At 49.6% G+C, this 23,026-nt stretch overlaps 1 protein-coding gene across 4 annotated transcripts in view; it reads right to left on the bottom strand.

Annotated features, from left to right (window-relative positions):
* Nucleotides 1-1,536: 1,536 nt before the first annotated feature.
* Nucleotides 1,537-23,026, bottom strand: part of NLRC3 (NLR family CARD domain containing 3) — a 35,161-nt gene continuing 13,671 nt past the window's right edge. Inside the window, exons 3-20 of one of the 4 annotated variants that reach the window (XM_008523393.2) lie at nucleotides 22,336-22,397; nucleotides 21,862-22,063; nucleotides 20,028-21,771; nucleotides 18,943-19,029; nucleotides 15,847-15,930; nucleotides 15,202-15,285; nucleotides 12,889-12,972; nucleotides 11,486-11,569; nucleotides 10,598-10,681; nucleotides 9,797-9,880; nucleotides 9,206-9,289; nucleotides 8,503-8,586; nucleotides 7,947-8,030; nucleotides 5,681-5,764; nucleotides 5,170-5,253; nucleotides 4,389-4,472; nucleotides 3,876-3,959; nucleotides 1,537-3,559 (exon numbers count right to left, since the gene is read on the bottom strand). In XM_008523393.2, coding sequence (XP_008521615.1) covers nucleotides 3,469-3,559; nucleotides 3,876-3,959; nucleotides 4,389-4,472; nucleotides 5,170-5,253; nucleotides 5,681-5,764; nucleotides 7,947-8,030; nucleotides 8,503-8,586; nucleotides 9,206-9,289; nucleotides 9,797-9,880; nucleotides 10,598-10,681; nucleotides 11,486-11,569; nucleotides 12,889-12,972; nucleotides 15,202-15,285; nucleotides 15,847-15,930; nucleotides 18,943-19,029; nucleotides 20,028-21,771; nucleotides 21,862-22,039 — 3,192 coding nt within the window. In that variant the 5' untranslated portion in view covers nucleotides 22,040-22,063; nucleotides 22,336-22,397 and the 3' untranslated portion in view covers nucleotides 1,537-3,468. Of the gene's footprint in view, nucleotides 3,560-3,875; nucleotides 3,960-4,388; nucleotides 4,511-5,169; nucleotides 5,254-5,680; nucleotides 5,765-7,946; nucleotides 8,031-8,502; nucleotides 8,587-8,723; nucleotides 8,851-9,205; nucleotides 9,290-9,796; nucleotides 9,881-10,597; nucleotides 10,682-11,485; nucleotides 11,570-12,888; nucleotides 12,973-15,201; nucleotides 15,286-15,846; nucleotides 15,931-18,942; nucleotides 19,030-20,027; nucleotides 21,772-21,861; nucleotides 22,064-22,335; nucleotides 22,398-23,026 lie in introns of those variants that run through there. The other 3 variants (XM_070568622.1, XM_008523394.2, XM_008523395.2) reach the window with 3 other exon arrangements.

Genomic DNA, 23,026 nt, shown 5'->3' with positions numbered 1-23,026 from the left:
TGTTTTCCATTTTAAGCCTAGTAATACTCTGGCTTTTTAAACTATGTGTATTACTATGTATGTTGCTTTGATGAAAATGAGTTTTTAAAAAGATAAATATTCAGACAGGAAAGGGGTAAGAGCTGGAGATTCAGATTTGAGAATCATTTATGTAGAAGATTCCTGAGGGGAGACCATGTGGGATGAGAAGAGAGCTAAGGGTGGAAACCTGAGAAACACTTGTGTCTAAAGGGAAACGTCCACAAGGAACCAGAAAGAAAGATGGAAAGTGTTTTCTAAAGTGACTATATTTTATTTTAATAGTTAGGAAAAACTGTTTAATTTTTCAAAGAGTGTTGAAGAAGAGTAGTAACAAGAAGGTAGGATTGGAAGATCGTAATGTTATGGAAGCCAAGGCAGGGGAGAATTCCCAAAGACGGGGGAGGTGAACAAGTGCTAGATCCTTGGTATGAGTGAGCTTGAGTCACAGCAGCCATTGAAGTTGGCAGTTAGGAAATTTCCGGTGACCTTAGCCAGGAGAAGTCAGATAGAAAATGACGGGTTGAAGAGAGGTTGGAATTTTGAACCAACACACTATGGATGACTGTTCAGAAAGGTGGGATGGTCACAAGTGAAAAGAGAGGGCAGAGCCAGGGGAGAAAAGCAGGGTCAAAGAACATTTTGGAGGGGCAGAGGGCTATTTTTTGTGGGGTTTTTTGGTGGAGGGAGTTTGAGAGGAAAACTTGAACGTGATTTTTTGGCTGAAGGGAACTAGCTCGTGGAATGCGAAGGGTTGAGTCTACTAGGAAAGAGAGAGAGTGTGTGTAATTGATGAAGCAAAGTCTGCATTAGGAGCCACTCTGCTTAAATTTGTACTGTATATTGAAAAGATACACAACAGATAACCACTTGGGTTGATGCTCCTATTTGGAGTCAGAAGCCAAAGGTTGATTTTACCATCTTTTACACCTGGATTTCTATAGTATCTATTGTAGGTAAGACCTAAAACAGTTTTTTGACTTGGACATCAGGTGGAGTACCCAGAATACTGAGCTAATACCTCGGAAGTTGGGCCAGAGTAACCTTAGACTGAAGGATGGCCAATCCTGGCTAACAAAGCTTAAAAGCAAGTTTTGAAAGGATCTAACTGTTTCTTAGTAATTGTGTCCCAGAATAAAGCTCAAGAATATTTTAAGGAATATAAAAATACACTCAATAAGTCAACATTTCTAATGTCTGGTGTCCAATCAAAAATTACCAGGCATGATGAGAAATCAAGAAATAGACTAAGAAATAACAGATGATAGAATTAGTAGTAAAGGACATTCAAACAGTTATAACTATATTTCATATATTCAGATGGTAGAAGAAAGCTTGAGCATATTAAGGAGAGATATCGAAGATATAAAGTCTCAAAACCTCTAGAGATTAAAAAAATGGGATGAAAACTATGCAAACTGGGATTAAGGGCAGATTAGACACTGCAGAAGAAAACAATAGTGACCCTAAAGACACAGCAATAGAAACTGTCCAGAATGAAAAACAAAAAAGCCACTGTGTTGGTCATCAGTTTATTGCCTCAGCTCCAAATTCACCTTGTGGCCTCCTCAGTGATAATGGAGCTATTCCTTGCAAATCTCTCTCCTTTGCCAGCCAGCAGGATGATAAGCCTTGTCCATAGAGTGCAGAGAGACTTTGCAGGAGGAAGGGGCTTTCCTTCCAGTTCTAGTGTGGCTTGCTTGCCCAGTCCCTGGAGGCTCCAGCACACTTTTCTTTTTCCACTGCTTTGGTCCCTGAGGTGTCTCCAGTGCCCAGTTCCTGCAGGGCACAACTTTCTCCAGTATTTGACTACTGCAACTCTTGTTCTGTTGAGTTCTCAGCTCAGCCAGAAACAGTGCAGATCAGAAAACAGTATAGCAACATCTTGAAAGTACTGAAAGAAAAAACTGTCAATCTAGAATTCTATACCCAGCAAAATACCTTTCAAAACAACAGTAATCCAATAAATATTACATAAGACCTATGTTCAAGTGTCCCTAATTTCCAAATAATGTTCTTTATAGCTGATTTTTTCCCCTCCAGTCTAGGATCCTACCAAAGATCTTGCATTAAGTTCTTATGTCTCTTTAATCTCTTTCAATTTAAAACAGTCCCCAGCCTTTTGTATTTTTCATGACATTGACATTTTTGAAGAGGTCAGGCTAGTTTTTTTGCAGAATTCCTCTCAGTTTGGATTTTGTCTGATTATTCCTTCACTATTAGATTCAGGTAAACATTTTTGGCAAGAATACTACATCAGTGATGTGTCCTTCTCAGGGCATCACAGCAGGGGGACATGATGTCCATTTGTCTTATTATTGGTGATGTTAAGTTTAATCACTTTAAGGCAGCATTTGCAAAATTTCTCCATCTTTAAGGTACCTTTTTCCCTTTGTAAATACCTTTTGTTGGGTGATACTTTGAGACTGTGTGGCTGTCTTCTTCCTCAATAGACTTTCATCTATGGCATTAGTATCCATTGATGATTCTTGCCTGAATACTCATTTTTAAAGAAACCTTTGGAACAACAGTGCTTCCTGTTCAAATTTAAAAATAATTATAATCTTCATAATCATTTTCCTTGGTTATTTAGTTGATGAGAGCCATTTGGGGTCTTTTTCCTTTCAACAGACATCCGAGGGAATTTATGCCACAGGAAGCTCAGCTTGCTTGCCTTCATAGGGAAGCTATAGCCACAGTACTGGTTTTGGAAGTCCAATGTAGAGTAACATTATTAAGCCATCAGTATTTAACATGCTATTGATAACCAGTGTGCCAGGCTCCAAATAACATGCCAGACGTAATCCATGCCTTTGAGAGATTTTGTAATGGATGAAAAATGGAAAAAACCTTGGAGAACGTTCTTTTTCTGTCTCTGTCTCCAGAATCCCATAATTAAAGCCTTCATTTCTCTTCAAAAAAATTCCCATAATTTTTCCATGTGTCTCTAAGGATCATACTCCTAAAACCTTCTTTTCTTCGCAAGAAAAGAAAAAATGATCTCCTCTGTCACCAATGCCAAATTGAAAGTCTTAATGGGCTTGAAGATGGCAACTCATTTCAGAGTGAGGGGGACGATTTAAACCAGGGCAGTAATAATAAGTTAGGGGTACATGATGACCTCAGGGTATAAATAAGCTCAGACCAACTTCTTACCTGCTGAGCTTTGAGGCCTACATCTGTGAGTCCCTTGGTGGAAGACTTTTCCCTCTCCTCTCTGTGCCATAGCAGTGTGCATATTGCCCCCACCAGGACTGACTGGACCAGGAGAGGTGCTAGTGACCTCCTTTGGCAGCACCTTTCCTGCCTCCTTGCAGGAGACCAGCTCTCATGTGACTCAGCATCATTCCCAGACCACAGGAAGGCACCCTGGAAAATGTTCTTTTTGTTGGAAAGCTTCCAGCTGCATCTGTCTGTCCTCCTGCCTGGCCTATGAAGAACTTGTTTTGCTCACATTTCAACAGTGCATGAGGGAGCATTTGTCTTGATAGCCTCTGAGATCATCCTGGCACCAGATTCCCCAATGTGATTTCCCTGGAGACTAGAAGAGAAGGATTAGGACAGGGCTTGAGAAATTGAAGGGCTAAAGGCCTGCAGATTCTCTTTAGTAAAGAGCATATGGTCACTACATAAAATGCATAACTCCACGTGAAACCTTTGTACTTCCAGGATCCCTCCCATGGACAAGGCTCAGAATGGCTCCCTCTTATACCAACTTCCCCTGAAGAGCTGCTGAGAGACTCCTTGGGAGTCAGGTGGCTCCAAGAAACGGGTGGAAAGTAGGGCCTGACCTGGGAGCAGTTCTAAGGTTGAACGAGAATAGCAGGGAAGAGCAGATGCTGCTGAGGCCCACTCACTTGATGTGCTGGAGGCCGTGGTTTCCAGACAGTGCAGTGGCAACGCATATCGCCCCATCCATCCCCAAGGAGTTTTCTTGAAGACTAAGCAGAGGAAAGATAGAGATACCACAGTGAGCCATTCAGAAAAGAAGAACATGCCCCAGGAAGCAGCATTGCATTATCTTGGGGGGCAGTTCTGGGGCTGATTTGTCCACAGGCGCAATAGCAACAGCGAAGTGGCATTTAACTCTGAGACCTGTGTCTACAAGTAGCCAGGTTGTCCCACCCAAGTGCCATGAAGGATGTAAGAGCAAAAGTGCAGATGTTGAGTGACCTACCTCTGACTCAAGCTAGGCAGAATGAATAAACCCATCCTCAATTTGGGCTATAGTAAACAGAACAGTCTGAGCTATTTATATTTGGAAGGAAGAAGGTACAGAGAGATCAAGGGCATCTTATCCCATGGGGGAGGTTCCAGAAGAGAAGAAGTCTGCTGCTCTAGGGTGCAGGTAGGTCTCTATAACCACTCACTTGAGTCTTCGGAGACTTGAGTTGACCTTCAGAGCATTCGCCAGGGCTTTGGCTCCAGCCACTCCGATGGTGTTTCCTCTTAAGCTGACAGGAAAAACAGGAAACCTAAGGCACAGTGACAGCTAAGAGGCAAAAATGATACCTCTTCAGATGAGGGCTACTGGATAGAGGCAGTGTTTACTCAGCAACCACGGCGGGTGAGTTGCTCCTTCCTCACTCCCAGGCTAAGAACAGAGATCAGCTCTGGGGAGCAGGACACACGAGGGATGATGCCAGCCCAACCTGCGTGTTTTATTGGAACCCTCCTCCTCCTTTTCCATTCCAAAGAAAGGAGAACGGGGCTGAGAGAGGAGATGCAACACTCCAGCCAGCAGTCCCCATGTGCTCAGCTTCACAGAAGGGTGAGAGCAGGGATGACTTGGACACACCTGAGAGCCCCACAGAACTTGATGCCCGCACCCTGGAGTTTGGACGGAGATCAGTGGCCTCTGGCTATCCCATGGGCCCCTAAACAGGGCGATGTCAGCCTGGGCAAGGCCAAGGAGAGCAGATATGAGAAGATATGAGAGCAGATAGGAGAAGAGGACCAACAATAGTGACTGCAGGAAAAGGTATGAAATGGGATCAGGGGAAGCTGGGGCAAGCTTGATTTAAGTGAAGACATTTAAATGATTTGTGATTTTCCATGTAAATTCACATTTTTTTCCTTCCATATCTATTTATTATGAATCAACAACTTGGTTACTTTGGACAAGAGACTACCAGACACTGGAATACTTACTCAAGAATCTCCAAGGTTCTGTTCACAGCCAGGGCCTCCCCTAGCGCCTGGGCCCCTGGAGCACCAATGGAGGCCACCTGGAGACTGTAAGAGGAAATGGAATCAACATGGACAGGGCAGGCCTCTCCAGCCCTCACACCTGCCCCAGCCCAGTTTCTCGCCATATTTGCCGTTCGTTTTCACCCTCTTGTCTCAAGGTTGGAAGTGGCAAAATAGTTGAAAACTGTTGTCCCGTGGTCTGTGCAAAGAACACCGCGTCTCCTACCTAGACCGTCCGATGCCTAGGACAGAGATCTTGATGCTATGGATACAGGAAGTAAAGGTAGTCTCCTGGAGTGTTTAGGGGAGGTCACGCCCTGAACCACTGATTCTTTCTAGGTGTTTGGTGTCCCGATTGCTAATATTAAAAAAATCAAACACACCTTCCTTGACGGGGAAACAAGACTGATGTTTAGCATGAAAGGATGGTGAGGGGGCCGGCTTCCTGGCTGCCGTGCATCTCGGGACTTACTAGAGAGCAGTGAGGGCCGTGTTTGCCTTCAGCGCACTGGCCACCGCAGAGGCGCCTTCATCCCCGATGGCGTTCTCCTGTAAACTGAACACAGAGCGTGACCCCTGGGGCACAGGGCCAGCACTCCAGCATGACGTGCTGAGCTTGGACCTTCTAGATTTAATTCAGACCATACACACCATAGACTATACTCCCAGGGTTGCCCTGAGGATAATTGTCCACCCTGTGTGGTCACTGCAGTCCCATAGCCTCCTAATTAACATGCAGAGGGGTCTGGGATCTGCATGAGTCTGGACCATCAGAGGCAAACAAGAAAAGGGACTCATGGAAATACTGTCAACAAGGGGTTGGACAACAGGGTGTGCTTTTCAAAGTCATCTAGAAAATTAAATTGAAGTCCTCAATCCCTGGCCCATTCTTCCTAGTCAATGTTTACATTTTCTTTTTTTTCCTTCCACATTGGAGGAAAGTAGCAGGCCCTGGAGCAGTAAGTGATTAAGAGCTTAGTTGAAGTGGACATTGGCATGTTTAAGGGAGCAGTTTGCATTGATAATTTTAACAAACATTTGAGTGTGTATTGTGTATTAGAAAGCCCAATTCTGTCCTCTTAGAACTCAGGTGGGGACACGATTAAATGAGCAGTCACCATAAGCCAAGTGCAGGCTGCAGGGGGCACTGGTCAGGGTCTCCCATCCCAGTGCTGTCTTGGAGTCTGCCCAGAGGAAACAGATGTAAACTAAAACCTGAAGGATGAGAGATGGGAGAGAGGGCCTGGCACACCAAAGGGACCAAAAAAAGTCGAATTGAGTTGCTGAAGTGCGAAATGAGGCTGAGGAGATGCAAAGGAAGCAGGTCTTTGGGAAACTTAGAATCCACGCTGAGGGTTGGTCTTCACTCTGCAGGCACTGGGCAGTGATTTAAACAGCTTACCCAGCGCAGGGACAGAGTTACATTTTGGAGCCATCTTTGTCCAGCAGTGTGAGAGGATGGATGAGATGTGGAGGCTGCTATAGTGATGCAGGTGAGTGATGCTGGTGGCCTGGATGGTGGCCATGGGGACAGAGGGAAATGGCTGGGATGTTGGCAGGACTTGGAAATAAATTGCAAGTGGGAAGGGTGAGTAAAGGCAATGTTTCCAGTTTGCACAATTGGTTGGCTCATTCCATTCATGAGATGGGAAACCAAGAAGCTGGCTTGTGGGAGAGAGAATTTGGGCAATTGGAAGCGCCTGTGAGACAACCAAGAGGAGATGCAGAGTGGCCAGTGGATACATGGGTCTGGAGCTCAGGAGAGTGGTCTGGAATACATATATGGGGCCACCAGGACTTCAAAGGTAATTGGAGCCCTGGGAGAGGAGGAGAACGTCCAGAAGAGACGTCATTCAAGGGAAGATGGCTTAGGACAGAACCCTGAGGAACACGAGTATTTCAGAGCCCAACAGAAGAAAAGAATGAGGAGGACCAGCCAGAGATGGGAAATCCTGGAAGCTGAAGAAGAAGAACTGGTCAGGGTCAAAAGCAGGTGAGGCTCAAAGGTTAAACACAAAGTTACCACTGACTCAGCAAGTCTGCTCCCAGGTATATACCCAAGAGAAATGAAAACATGTCCACACAGAATCTTGTTCAGGAATGTTCATACAGCATTATTCATAATAGCCAAAAAGTGGAAACAACCCAAATGTCCATCAGCTAATGAATGGATAAACAAAATATGGTCTATCCATCCAATGGGATGTTACTCAGCCATTGAAAGAGATGAAGTAAGGATCCATGCTACAACATGGATGAACCGTGGAAACATTATACTGTGAAAGACGTCAGTCACAAAAGAACACATACTGTATGATTCCATTTATATGAAGTGTCCAGAACAGGTAAATCCATAGAGAGAGTAGATTAGTGGTTTCCAGGGGCTGAGGGCAGGGGAGAATGGGGAGTGACTGCTAATGGGTATGGAGTTTCCTTTGGAGCAATGAAAATGTTCTAAAATTTGTTGTGGTGATGGTTGCACAACTCTGTGAATATACTAGAAACCAGTGAATAGAACTCTTTAAATGGGTGGATTTTATGGTATGTGGATTATATATCAATAAAGCTGTTAATTAAAAAAAATGCAGTTGAGGGCAGAAACATGCCCCCTGGCCTTAGGGCAGGGGAGGCTGTGTGCTGGGGGCCATCTGCATGAGCCCTGTGCCTGGTGGGCACTGGGGTTTCAGATTCCTCTGCTCCCCTGCCCTCCCTGCGGCCTCTGGAGAGGCCCCACTTACTCAAGGCTAGTCAGGCTCCTGTTGAGCTGTAGTGCTTGTCCCAGGGCCTTGGCAGCACCGGCTTGGATGAAATTCCACTGCAGGCTGGACAGGCACAAACATGTAACCATGTGGCCAGGGCAGAGCCCAGGAGGTCCTGGAGACTGCAGAAAGAGGAGGCTTCTCCCAGGAGAGTCTGACAGTAGGGATGGAGTCCCTGCAGGACGGGGTCCTGGCCACCGATGGGCAGAACTCCTGCAACCCTCCTCAGGCTTAGTCCCCAAGGGGTCAACGAGCACTCTCTGGTTAGGGGTGGGCACAGGGAAAGACTCAAATGGTCCCTGCATGAAGCATGTGACCTGCAGAGGCACAGCCATGGGCACCCACCTCCCACCATTGGCCTCTCGGTGGATCAGCTTCAGGAAGCAGAGCAGGGGGCAGGGCACGGCTGACTGGAGGCCCCTGAGACCATGTAGGGGAGCCCCAAAGCTGGACTTGGTATCATGCATCAGTTGGTTTGAGTGTGGCCCTGCAGCTCTGCAGAGGGGTGGGGTGGGTGGAGCTGCCATAGACTCACTGAAGGGACGTGAGGGCGCGGTTTTCTCTCACTGCCACCGCGATGGCCTGGGCACCCTCGTCGTGAAGGAGGTTGGCTGTCAGGCTGGGAGGAGGGGAACAGGGGCAAGTGAGCGGGAGCCAGCTATGAAGGCCCCTGTTCTTACTCACCAGGGAATCCAGACTGCTCTTCTGACCTGCACTGAGGACCGCATGGAGTCTGCTAGGATTGCCTGGCTCATGCTTGTGGGGGCACTTGTCTGTCCCAGGCGCTGTGCCAGGCATGTGCCCTGGACTATTGTACCGAATCCTGACAACTCCATGAGGGGTGGGCCGAGGCTCCACTGAGTGAAGTTCCATGACAAGTCACCTGCCAGGAGACGGTGGAGCTGCCAGGGACTCACTCCTGATCCCTGTGTTGTGCTGCCCCTCACAACGTGGCCCCTCCTACGTGCTCGACCATCACCATGGGGGTTGGGGGCAAGCAGTGTCCCTACTAACCTCATCTTGTGTAATTTATGACATGAGAGTGGGGGACTTGTGTCAGGGTTGCCACCAGATGCCAGGTCTCCTGGCTACCTCCTCCCAAGCAGGTCCTTTTCCAGCCTTGTACAATGGCAAGGGCAATGAGGGTCTGGCCCATCTGTGTCCCTGCTCTGAGTGGGCGAGGCTCAGTGGGGCATAAAGGAGCCTTAGGAAGCACTGCCTGCCCCCCACTCACGTACTCCAGGTTCTTCAGGGTGCTGTTGGTACAGAGAGCATGTGCCAAATCCTGGGCTCCCTCTGGGCTGATGGAGTTTTCTCGAAGGCTGAGGAAAGAGAAGACCCTGAGCTGCTGACTAGATAGATGTGGCCTCTTGGGGAGATAAGCCCAGGCCTTCAGGCTTTTTGGGCCTCGTGACCGATCTGGGCTGAGGTGTGACGAGTCCGTTCCAGCAAGCTCAGGCCTCTGACAGCTAGCCAGGTGTCCTCACTTTAGGACTATCAGTAGTAGGACAGTCCAGGAGGAAGGGGATGAGACGACAGGACCTCAGGTGTGAGGGGCAGGGGCAGGCAAGCATGCTTGGGTACCTAAAGGGCTTGCATATAAGAAGGGAGCAGCAGAGCGGGCCAGCTGAGGGCCACAGCTGTCCCCTGCCCTCCCAAGAGAGCAGGAAGAGTGTAGGAGGCCAGGCTCAAGAATCAAGCTGTCCAACCATAGCTGTTCCCCATGACAGGCCCACCGGGGTAGGTGTAGGCTTCCTAGCGCCAGTCTTTCCTTCCAAGTCCCAAAGTTCCTTCAGACCCCCTGGTTGGTGAGGGAGGCCAGGACTTACTTGAGGCTGAGGAGGGTCTGGTTGGTGCAGAGGGCCCCCATCAGTGCTGCCACTCCCGCGTCACTGATGGAATTGCTTTGCAGGCTGCAACAGGGGATGGGGCATACTTGGTATGGCTGGCCCAGGACCCAGAGGGAGCTGCCAATCCAGCCTGGGACTGCAAGCACTGGGTTCAACAGGGAGTTGGGGGACCTTGAGAACAGGTGTCACGCCACACTGCTTTTCTCATCATTCCTCTTTCCTCTCCCATCCCCCACATTCCAGCCCCTGCTAGGTCAGGGAAGGTGAGGCTAGCACAACCAGCCCCAAAGTTTAGACTCTGCCTTGATTTGGGTGGCTCCAAACAGCCTCTGAGGGAGGCGTGTTGTGTCTGCAGCCCCCAGAGAAAGTGGCGCCACCAAGTCTCCCCAGTGTGGGCAGTGCTGAGCTCCCCCACCCCCTACCAAGGCCACTGCAGCCAACCCCCTCTTCAGCCATTTGCACCAGCTTCTCAAGGGCATTCGGTGCTTGTTGTCACTCTGAAAACTCCAGAACCAACACCAACCCTTACTGTCCAGGGAAACGGAGCTGCGGCAGGGGGGATGGGGGTGGGAACGGGACAAGTAGGGTGGGCATGGAGGGAGAGACACTAAGATCACAGTATGCCCAGGGTTGGTGGTTGGCTGGGTTCTGGCAGGGAAGTGACCCTGACTGCTGACTGATAGCCCTCATCCAGGACTCCCCCACCTTCTGGATGGGAAACCCTGGGGGAGGTCACTCTCTGCCCACAACCACCTCTGGAGGGTAATCAGGCAGACTCACTCCAGGTTCTCCAGGCCCTGGTTCACCTTCAGGGCCTCAGCCAGGGCCTTGGCACCTCCATCACCCATGCTGTTACTGGAGAACCTGCAAGAGATAGGACCCAGGTGAGCTGGCCTCCTCTCCAGGGTAGGGCTGTCTGCTGTCTTAAGAGTGCCCAGTGCACAGTTTGCTCTGCCTGAGGCCAGTTAGGTAGTAGCCTCTGCAAGTGATCACCAGCTGCCTGCAAGAGATCAAGATACGAAAGTCCTTCCTTTTTTGTTTGTTTTTTTTGTTAGTGCTGAGCTAATACCTATTGCCAATCTTCCTCTTTTTGCTTGAGGAAGATTGTTGCTGAGCTAACATCTGTGCCAATCTTCCTCTATTTTATGTAGGATGCCGCCATAGCATGACTTGATGAGCAGAGCTAGGTCTGGGCCCAGGATCCAAACACGCGAACCCTGGGCCACTGAAGTGGAGCACGTGAACTTAACCACTAGACTACCGAGCCGATCCCCAAAGTCCTTCTTGACTCCCTGGTGGGGAGCTGGACCAACCCTTTAGTGAGAGGTACTTGTGATACTTTATGTGAAAATGACCAGGAAATGCTGTTTTCTTCTGCCAGCTAGGAAGCAGTAAATGTGAGCCTGAGACAATTGGGGCTCACATCATCCTGGGAATCTGGGTCTCCATTCCCTGGTCCAGTGCTTTGGAGTCCAAAGCCAGCAATCCTGCACCCACACATTCATCCGTCCACTCACCCACACATCCATCCAGCTATCCATCCGCTTCTCCATCCACCCATCTATCCACTCATCTACCCATCTATCCCCATGCTCACGAATATTTATTAGGGGCTGGGCATTGTGCCAGGCACTGAGGATATCAATTTGGCCCTTCTGCATTTCTCACATGAGCTCCTTCAGACTCTTGTTCTGCTTCAGGGCATCTGCCATCCGCTGGGTTCCCACGGGCCCAATGGTGTTCTTCTGCAGGCTGTGGGAAAGGAGAGGGGTCCTTCAGCAAAACTGGCCACAGCCATTCCAAGGCCAAGGACAGTCTGTTTCAAGGTGAGAGGTCAGAGACTATTCAAGTGCCCTCTCGATTTATCAGAGCAGGGGGAAGAGGTTTCCAGGAAAGGTCTGTGAATTGTTGCGAAAGTGATGCCAGTAGACATTATGTGGAGAGTAAGAGGCAAGGGCAGCTGGGCCCTCCCTTGTCAGAGGCTGGAAAGCAGTAACCAGCAAATGCTGATAATATCCACCAAACTCCCAAGTGGGTACTTCCACATACAAGCCCTGCTGGCGCCTCACCCAACCAATGCTCTCAACATTCAACCGTCTACCTCCATCTAGACCAGCCAGCAGCCTACCTCCCAGCTGTACAAACCTTCCTAGGACAGATCTCTAAAAGCTACTTCCTCTTATATTATGTCTGGAGGACGTTATAGGAGAACCCCTGTGCTTATCCTAGAAGGACAGGCAAGGCAGGACCTCTCCTGTGTGAGGCTAAATACAATCTAAACAAAAGGGACTTGTCCCTGGTTCCAGAAAGGAAAGCGACCTTCCCCTGTCTCTTTCCTTGAAGTATTTTCTTGAGAAAACCTGCAATTATAAATTCTTTCTCTGTCCATTTGAGAAGTACGTACATCTTTTTGAAAGCTAAATAAACCTCTTGCCAGGTTACAGCCTACGAATGTCTTTTGTAAGAACCTTGGAGCCATCTCTCTGAAATGTTCACATCAAGGAGATAGCACTGGCTCCACACTGTAAGTGCCTGCTTGTCATGAAGATAGGAGAAGTTTTATTTTTCCCTTAGATAAAGGCAAATTAGCAAACACAGATAGCTACCCCAACTACCAGGTGAATTTCGGATAAACTGTGACAAACCATGCTGTCCAGTCCTCTTACTTGAAGACAAGTTGTTGTTTATCTTGAAAACACATTTGTAATGGGTCGTGTCTGCTTGGCTATAGGAAAGGGTGAGATTTCTTTGTCTCCGCATTCTGATTGGTGGACTGCCTATAAGGTGCACTGCAGTCTAGCTGAATGTTTATTCAAATAATAGAGCTGTTCCTCCTTTCCTACATTCGTGGACAGGATTTTCTGAGTTGGCAGGAGGCTTTATTTTTAATTATTTCCCCAACCCCATTCTCTGGAAAAGCGATGGGCATCAAGTTTTCCAGGGGCCATCCAGATGGGTCAGAAAACCGTGCACCTTGCCCCATCCATCCCTACTTGCAGAAAACAGGCAGAGAGGCCCTTGGAGGAGGAGAGGAGGGAGGAGGCTCTCTGCCAGGCAGCTTGTGCACTCACTGCAGCACGGAGAGGGTCCGGTTGGTGCCCAAGGCCTCAGCTATGGACCTGGCACCATCATCCCTGATCGTGTTGCTCTGGAGGCTGTGGAGGCAAGGAAGAGGCGCATTACTGATGGAGCACCCGAGGGTGGCTTGAACACCCACCACAGTGTCACCAAGGCCTAAGCAGGGGCCAGCAGCTGACCTTGGTGAGAAGGCGCTCTGACCATTACATGCTCTCACTGCCCATCACATGGGAACTAGGGAGTAATCAGCCCTTCTTGCTGATGCTCTGGCCTTAGGTTTCCCTCTGGGTCTCTCAGCGCCTGCCTGCTGACTGGGGACAAAGTGCCCATAGTCTCTGGACAATGATAACTAGGTCATCAATAGTCCTAAGAACAGCTAAAAGCCACAGCACCCAAGTGTTGGCAAGGATGTGGAGAAATTGTAACCCTCGTCTGCTGCTGGTGGAAATGTAAAATGGTGTGGCTGCTGGGGAAAACAGTCTGACAGTTCCTCAGAAGGTCAAACATAGAGTTCCCACGTGACTCAGCAAATTCCACTCCTAGGTATCTACCCAAATTATTGAAAACAGGTCCTCATATAATTGTACACAAATGTGTACAGCAGCATTATTCACACAGCCAAAAGGTGGAAATAACCCAAATGTCTATCAACTCATGAATGGATAAACAAATTATGGTCTGTCTGTCCATATAACGGAATATCATTCAGCCTTAAAACCAGCCCTGGTGGTCTAGGGGTTAAGATTCACACTCTCACTGCTGCATCCTGGATTAATTTCCCTATCAGGGGACCATCCTGCCATCTGTCAGTTGTCATACTATGGCAGCTGAGTGTTGCTGTGATGCTGAAAGCTATGCCACCAATATTTCAAATACCATCAGGGTCACCCGTGGTGGACTGGTTTCAGTGGAGCTTCCAGACTAAGACAGACTAGGTGGAAGGACCTAGCCACCCACTTCCAAAACAACTGGCCATGAAAAACCCTATGAATAGCAGTGGAGCATCATCTGATATAGCGCCGGAAGGTGAGAGGATGATGCAAAAAGACTGGACAGGGTTCTGCTCTGCTGTACACAGGGTTGCTAGAGTTGGAATCTGCTTGACAGCACTAACAACAACAAATTCAGCCATAAAATGGAATGAAGCACTATGTGCTACAATGTGGATGAACCTTGAAAACATGCTCAGAGAAAGAAGACAGACATAAAAGGCCTTATTGTAGATTCCATTTGTATGAAATATCCAGAATATGCCAATGGAGTTACTGCGGAGGCTGGTGGAAGGAAGAGAAAGAACCATTCTCTCATCCAGTTCCCAGGGAGGGAAGGAGGAACAGGAGTTAACACTGACCTTTAGAGATAGAAAGCAGATTGGTGGTTGCTGGGGCTTGGGGAAGGGAGAATGGGAAGTGACTGATTGTGGGAACAAAGTCTCCCTTTAGGGTGATGAAAATATTTTGGAACTAGATAGAGGTGATGGTTGCCCCATTGTGAATGTACTAAATGCCATTGAGCTGTATCCTTTAAAATGGTACATTTTATGTGACTTTCACCTCAATAAAAGTAAATAAGTGAAAAAACCAAAACAAAATGATGGTACACACTCAATTAAGAATGGATACAAGCACAGGCCCCTAAAAGGAGCACGGCAAACCACTCCAAACCATAAGAACCTTCTGGAAGATGAGCTTTTTCTTTTTTTGAGGAAGATTAGCCCTGAGCTAATATTTGCTGTCAATCTTCCTCTTTTTGCTGAGGAAGGATTGGCCCTGAGCTAACACCTGTGCCCATCTTCCTCCACGTTATATGTGGGATGCCTGCCACAGCAGGGCTTGATAAGCGGTATGTAGGTCTGTGCCCAGGATCTGAACTGGCGAACCCCTGGCCGTGGAAGTGGAGCATGTGAACTTAACCATTACACCACCAGGGTGGCCCCAAATGGGCTTTTTAATGTCCTGGAAAAAACCTCAGGGGAATTTTCTAATACCATGGGCTTGGGAATTTCTCACTCAATGGAGGACAAGAGGTTTTCCTCATAGATTATTTTGCCCTTCCACCTCTACATACCCCTCCCCTCTTCTCCTCTATCCTCTGCTCAGGCCATAAACACAAGCACAATGACTAGGGAAGAGCTGGAGTTTGGAAATTTTCTTAGGATACAAGATCCCATCGTATCTAATTAGATGGGAGCTGGTATCTCATGCCCACCATTTTGAATTGCCTCCCACTCTGTGGGTGGCATCCAAGAAGAAGGTTATCCCGGCCCTCTCTTGGGGGCAGCAGGACAGGAAGCAGATGACACGTACCTCAGAGAGGCCAGAGTGCGGTTAATCTTCAGAGCATCTGCCAGCGCCTTGGCCCCTTGAGGTCCGATGGAGTTACTGCGGAGGCTGGTGGAAGGAAGACAAAGAACCATTCTCTTAACCAATTCCCAGGGACGGAAGGAGGAACAGGAGTTAACACTGACCTTTAAATCTATGGTCCTTGAAAGGAATGTATCTGGGTTAGGATTTCAGGTTTGGCAGAACTGGGGCAGAGATCCTTATTTAGTTGAACAATGAAGGAGATTCCCAAGATGGTCCCATGTGATGGGGAGCAGAAAGCAGGATCTGATGGACTAGTGGGCTTGGGCCAAGTGTGGAGAGGAGGAGAATGATAACACTAGGTTCAGAGCATAAATTCTGGTGACTCACTGGGTGAGTCCCAGCAACTGAGGAGCAGCCATGACTTTGCTTGCTCAGCTGTCCTTCCAACCCACCCAGGGGAGAGTATGGTCTAGGGTCCTGTCTACAGGGGCCCAAAGACCTTGGAACTTACTCTGAGTGAACTATGGGTATTATGCCCAAAGGCTACCTATGGGCTGAATCAGGCAGCGTGGATGGGACCTCAGTAATTTCACAGGAGGGGACTTCACAAGATGGCTTAAGATTGGCCTCTGGTGTTCTACTTACTCCAGAGTGGTCAGACTTCTGTTGACCAGGAGGGATCTGGCCAGAGCCTTGGCCCCCTTGTTACTGATCTGGTTCTCAGCCAAACTGCCCAAGGAGAGGGAGAAGAGTGGTTATTACAGGTATACGAATCTTGTCGCCTCTTTCTTACCACCATGCCCATGATCCAAACCCCTGGCCACCCCAGCATTGTCAGGGCCTGGACCCAGGTGGAGATGAGGTGAGCTCTGGAGCAGAATGCCAGGCCCAGAAAAGCTAGGTAAAGTCGGACCAGAGAGGGCAGACAGACCTACATGCTGGCAAAGGGTCCCAGGGAAAAGTTTGGCCAGAATTCAGCACAACATCTTCTACACGAACAGCACAGCAAAGAGTATGTACAATTATAGAGGTCTACCACATGCATCCCAGCCAGTCGGTGTGCTAGAAAACTGGCTCTCAGGAAAAAACAAAACACAAAATTCCTGATTTGTTGCATTGGCCAATTTCCATGGTGTAAATACTCCCACCATGGCCAATTTCAAGCACTTCCAGCTTGCAAAAATTCCGGAAAATTTAACCATCCGCTCTCATGAACTAGTGCTAAACTCATACTCCCAGCACATCACTGTTCTTGGCCCTTTCTCTAACGCAAGAAAGGAAAACGGTAGAGTTATTACAGAACTAACTTAAAAGTAAAATTAAAAAGTAAAAATATCCTTGAAAGGATGACTCCAGGAATATCCTAGTGGATCAACTTAGTGTTGCTTCATACCAATTTCAGAAATGGTAGCTGTTGAGTTTCTTGACAGTTTCTTACGCATTTAAAACAATAGGGCAGCCAAAGGATACAATGAGAACCCCTAGTGCTTTTCAAGCTATGTTTCAAGGGCCCCTAGGGTTCTTCAGAAAAGCTTCAGGAGCCAACAGGAGGCTGAAGAGGAACCAAGTGCCTGGGCTCTGGGCCCCCTACCCCCTCTTCTTTCCTTGCTAGCAGCTCCCCTCTTTTGTCTGTCTTACTTATTGGGGTTCTTCCTGATATATCACTTTTTTAAACAGACTTGCCTTTATTTTTATTTTTCTGGGGAAGAGTCACTCTGAGCTAACGTCTGTTGCCAATCTTCCTCTATTTCAGATGTGAGCTGCCGCCACAGCATGGCCACTGATGAGTGGTATAGGTCCTCACCCAGGAACTGAACCCAGGTCACTGAAGCCGAGCATGCCAAACTTAACCATTAGGCCACCAGGGCTGTCCCATGATATATCACTTTTAAAAAGGGTTTTATTGCTTAAAAAAAGTCTGAAGACCATTCATCCAGACCACCTTCTATATAAATGTTCTCAAAATCTAGGGCACCTCTGTTTACCCTCCCCCACCAGGACTTCTATAATTATTTTATAAGTAATATTTCATGAGTCATGTGTGTTTTCTGACGGATGTCTTGAACACTTCAAACAGGGATGTGGCACTGAGGACCAACTGCAGAGAGGTGAAGAAGGGCATATGGCCACAGAAGAAAGTTTTGGCTTGGTTCATAAAAATTTCTGAGCACTATCTAGACTCCTTTAAGCAAAACACTGAAACTTGACTGTTTGTTGGGGGCTCCCATGAAGGAAAAGATATTAATAATGAGAAGTTGTCATTATCATATTTCTTTCGAGGGGATTACACTTGTATCTCTGGCTAACAAGACAAAGGTAATCTTGCCAATAAATAGCCGATACTTCCTCTGTGCTGGCCTGTCCTAAGCAGTTTCCCTGAATTAACTCACTGAAGCCTCACAAAAGCTCTAAGAGGTAGTGTGTAGTAAAGGATTAACCTTGCCCCTGGCTCCTGAGAGGTGACCTCTAAGCCCTTGGAACGTCCTGCCTGACATTGACTTGTTGACCTGGAGGCCTTGGACCTTGCTAGATGGTTTACCTCACAGTGTGATTTATGGTGGGGCCCTGTGCCATGCAGTGACAGCTTGACCTCTGGAGGGGCTGGAGACTAAGGTCAGCTATGTGGGAGGTCAGGTATGTCTTCATGACGGATCCCCAGTAAAAACTCCGGACCCCTCACTCAGGTGAACTTCTCTGGTTGGATTGCTTCGTGTGTGTTGTCACACGTCATCGCTGGGAGCATGACTCTACTGGGAGGGGACAGCTGGAAGCTCAGGCCTGGTCTCTTCGGGACCCTGCCCCAGGCACCTTTTCCCTTTGCAGATTTTAACCTGTATTGTTTCAATGTAGTGAACTGTGGATCTAATGGCTTTTCTGAGTTCTGTGAGTCCACTGAACTTGAGGGTGGTCATGGGGACTCCTGAACTCACAGGGGTCACAGATACCTTTTAAACCCCATTTTTACCCTCCTTAGGCACAGAGGTGACTGTATAAGGTCACACGGAGCCCACTATTGTAACTACTGTCCTCGATGACTTAGTTTTGCTCCTGACTCATTCTACACTTTTGTTTCCTTGGATAAAGATTATTTCAGAACTTGGAAGTTTGTGTGAGGATGAAAAATTACTCTCTGGGTCCTATTTTCCAAATTCCCCTCCCTAGTTCTCTGAAACCCACCTTCAGGTCATCACATCGACTCAGCTACAAACCAGGGTGTTACTTAGACTCAGAAATATTACTACTGGAGAGATTTCATAAGCACATAGATACGTTTGGCAGCCAGCATAGAAACTTTCATCTAATTAAACATTAAAGATGAGATGTTCAAATTTAAAATTTTTTAAATTGTTTTAAATTTTAATTAATTTTCTTAATTTAAAAAATTACATTTTATTTAAAGATGCAATCCTGTGTCCAGAATACTGTTTGAGAGCAAACTTTGAGAGCTTAGAGAAAATTTGACCTGGCACCACATCAGCACATATGGTACATGGAGAAATGCTTCCATCTCCCTCATCTGACCCTCATCATATCTTTTCCCTTGTCTTACAGGAGGTACCTGAGCCTCTGGAACTTTCCAGAATGGACAGAAACTAGCAGCCTGCATCCTGAGCCACAAGTTTCAAAGATACCTCTCCTTGAAAGTACCACTGGCTAACTGAGCAGAGAGGATAGGAAAGGAGCCCCAGACCCTGAGAGACAGGTAGGCACCCTGGGCAGGGTTTCCTGGGTCAGCGTTACCTGATCCTCTGAATGCGACAGTCCTTCCCACTCAGCACACTGCCCAGCAGCTCCATCACGGGGTCCTGGAACTGGTTGGTGTCCAGCCTGGTCAGGAGGAACAGCCATAGTGAGTGGTACCACCACCCACAGGCAGGTGGGATGAGGCCCCTGGCAAAGGGCTGGCATCGGGGCAGTGAAGATACCCAGGCTGAGATCCTTTCCCTCTCCCTCTTCTCCATCAATGCAGCCCCCTCTATGTGGCTCAGAGACCTGTGCCAGCACACCCTCCATGCTCAGAGTTTTCCTACAAGGGTGAACTGGGAGGCTTAGTGGTGTGAGCCCTGGGATTCCTATCCAGACAGGTGTCTTCCCAGCAGCCCCGCATGCCATGTGCATCTGTGGGACACTGGTTGCTACCTCCTCCTTCTGAGTATGTGGAAGCTGCTCTCAGGTCCTGAATGGCCCTGGTCCTATAACTTTCCCTCCTCACTCTCACTGCCAAGGTCCAGAGCAGTGGGCAGAGGATGGACTGAGGGTGGAGTGAGTGTATGTGGTTCCTATCAGCACTGGGATGTTTACGGAGTGTTGTAGGTTGAATTGTATCCCCCAAAAAGATACGTTGGCATTTTAACCCACTGGTGCCTCAAGTATGCAATCTTGTTTGGAAATAGGGTTGTTGCAGATGTAATTAGTTAAGGTGAGGTCATATTGGAGTAGGGTGGGCCTGTAATCCAATATGACTGGTGTCCTTACAAGAGAGGAGAGCGCTATGTGAAGACAGGGGCACAGGAGAAGGTGGCCTTGTGACGGCAGAGGCAGAGATTGGAGTGATGCGTCTACAAACCAAGGACTGCCGGCAAACACCACAAGCTAGAGAGGCAGGAAAGATTCTCCCCTACAGGCTTCAGAGGGGGCACAGCCCTGCCAACCCCTCCAGAACTGTGAGCGAATAAGTTTCTGTTGTTTTAAGCCACTCAGCTGTGGTCCTTTGTTATGGCAGCTGCAGAACCCTGATCCAGAGGGGCATGGTGGAGGGGAGGAAGCTTCAGGTCCTCCGCTCTCTCTTCTGCCCACACACCCTGCGCCCCTACCCGGGTGCCCACCTCAGGCTCCGGCAGTAGAGCAGCTGGGGCAGCAGACTTTGCAGGACGCCTTGGCTGAGGTGTAGGGACAGGTTGACCTCCTGGGCGCAAGTGTCCGACACCTGCAAGAGGTAGGCCAGGGCGGTACGGTGATGGGGGCCAGTCAGCCTGGCCAGACCTCCGCTCTCCAGGGCCTCCTCCACGCCACGGGCCAGCTCCGTGTGCTGCAGCTCATGCAGGCAGTGCAGGACATTGATCGCCCGGGCGCAGACCGCTGTGTCATGGCGCAGGCAGCCCTGGAGGAGCTCGGCCACCTGGGCCCGGTAGCCCTGGTGCTCACCCTGGGCCAGCAGGGAGCCGGCCAGCAGGGCATTGACCCTTGGAGACAAGAGGCCCGAGAGGAAGCGCAGGAACACGTCCAGCCGTCCGTCCTCAGCCTGCATGGCACGCTGGGCCGCGCCTCTGAAATGCGTGAGGAAGCCGAGCCGAGGCCAGGACACGCCACCCTCGGTGAAGAGGTCGAAGATGGCCTTCTTGGAGGCGCTATAGTAGTATGTGGCCGCCACGAACTCCTGCAGGGACAGGTGGGTGAAGCAGTAGGCTGCCGAGGAGGCCAAGCTCTCCTCCCGCTGCAGGAAGCAGCTGCACAGGGCGCTCTGCAGCAGAGCCAGGTCCACGCCAAACGCCTTCAGGTCTGGCTCATAGAACACGTACTTCTTCTTGACCAGCCCATGGAAGGCCAGCCGGCCTAGTGTCCCCACCATCTTGCGGCCGCCATGGGCCAGCTGCTCGATGCGAGGGCTCGCCTTACCCTTCTCCTGCCCCTCCCCACCAAGAGCCATCCTGAAGTACCAAGAGTAGAGCTCACACAGGGTCCTTGGAGGCCACAGTTCTGTGTCCTGGGGCTCTGGCTTGTTGCGGCATAAGTGGCCCAGCGCCAAACCTGTGAGCCGGCAGAAGGCTGGGATGGTACACATCAGGTAGAGGGCCCTGTCGGCCTGCACCTGGCTCAGGACCCAGCCCAAGAGGACCTGGTCCTCGGGGAACAGCTGCTCCAAACACACTTGAATTTCCTCGTCGTTAAAACCCCGGATCTCAGTCATCCGGTCCACTAGGCCCCCAGGAATCTGGCCAGCCGCACTGGGGCGGGAGGTGACCCAGACAGAAACTTCTGGGAAGAGATTGCCCCTGATGATGTTGGTGATCAAGTGGTCCACCTGGATCTCCTTCTTGGGATCAGTGCAGGCCACAGTGTTGGAGAAGTCCAGAGGCGTCTTACATTCATCCAGGCCGTCCAGGATCAGGAGGACCCTGGTTGCTCCTGCCAGGCCAAGCTCCCCAATATGAGGGAAGACAGAGCGGACAAGTCTGTCTGCAGACAGCTTCTCATGGGGGTTGAGATCCCGGAAGCTCAAAGGCAGCACCAGTGAGAAGTCCTTACCGACCTGCCCCCGGGCCCAGAGGCAGACAAAGTCCCTCACCAAGGTGGTCTTGCCCACACCGGCCACCCCGATGGTGATGGAGATCCGAGGTGGGATGGACACCCGAGATAGAGGCAGGAAAAGCCTGTCCAGGGCGATGGTCTTGGTGGAGCGCCAGCCCCCGCGTGTAGCCTCCACCTGCGTGAAGTCATGTTCCTTCAGCTGCAGGTCCGTCAGGCCCTCCACCAGGAGGAGGCTGGACAGCCTGGGCGAGGGGCTGCCCAGCTCCGGGCTGCCTCTTACCCTGCTCAGCAGGGCCTCGCGGTGCTTCTGTATTCTCCAGTCTGCAGGATAGAGGCCAGAGGGGAGGGCTAAGAAGGGCGAGGAAAGGGAAGGTAGAAAGAGGGCCCAGGGATACCCCTCTGTCTACCTACCATTGCTGTGGGGCCCCAGCGGGGAGTCCAGTGCTCTGTCGGGGGTCTGTGGGGCCAGGGAGCCCTGACCACCCTTCCCGGCCAGCAGGTCCACGAGGGCTTTCACCTGCTCAGCTGGGGAGCTGGCACTGTGGCCCTGGCCAGTCTCCCCACCTGTCCGCACCTCCTGCTTCCTCATGGAGTCTGGGATTGCCGCCAGGAGCTGTGAAGAGAGAGCCTGAACCTGCCGCCTGCTGTGTCCCACCCAGTGGCCTGGGACAAGTGAGCGGACCTCCAGGGACGGGAAGGGACCCACCCTTTCTCCTTCCCCAGACTTTGGGTGGCCCTCAGTTTGGCCTCTAGGAAGGAGCTGGAAGGGCTGTTTGTTCCTGGATGGTGAGAGTAGTTCCTGATGCCAGTAGCACCACTCAGATTCAGGGGGCCAAATGGATAAGAGCCAGGGCCCTGGACTTGAACCTGAGCTCTTCCACTTACAGGCTTTGTGACACTGGGCAGGCCGCCTGAGCTCTCTGTGCCATGGTGTCCTCATTTGTAACCTGGAAATGGTGATGAGGTTATGAGCGGGTCCACTCACAAGAAAGGGAGAATGAAAGAAGCCAGTCTAGAAAGGCTGCAAGCTGTATGATTCTAACTCTATAACATGACGGAAAAGGCAAAACTATGGCGACAGTACAAAGATCAGTGGTTGCCAGGGGTTTGGGGCAAAGAGGGAGGGATGAGTTGGCAGAGCACAGAGGATTTAGGGCAGTGAAACTACTCTGTATGATACCACAGTGGTGGATACATGTCTTTACACATTTGTCCAAACCCACAGAATGTATAACACCAAGAGTGAACCCTAGTGTAAACTCTGGGCCCTGGGTGATAAGGACATGTCAGTGTAGGTTCATCGGTTATAACAATGTGCCACTCTGGTGGGGGATGTTCATAGCTGGGGAAGATGCGCACGGGTAGTGGGGGAAGGGGGTATGTGGAAATCTCTGTACTTTCCGCTCCATTCTTCTGTGACCTAAAACTGCTCTGAAAACTAAAGTTCTATTAATTAAAAAAGGAAGGAGGGAGGGAGGGAGGGAAAAGAGAGGAAGGGAAGGAGGAAGGTAGGGTTGAAAAAGATGGGAAAGCAGGTTCTCAGAGCAGTTGCACAGCTGCTTTTCTTACTCTGTTT

The sequence above is a fragment of the Equus przewalskii genome, chromosome 12 (genome assembly GCF_037783145.1).
Source record: "Equus przewalskii isolate Varuska chromosome 12, EquPr2, whole genome shotgun sequence".
NCBI lineage: Eukaryota > Metazoa > Chordata > Mammalia > Perissodactyla > Equidae > Equus > Equus przewalskii.
This window is presented reverse-complemented; position numbering and strand designations above follow the sequence as displayed.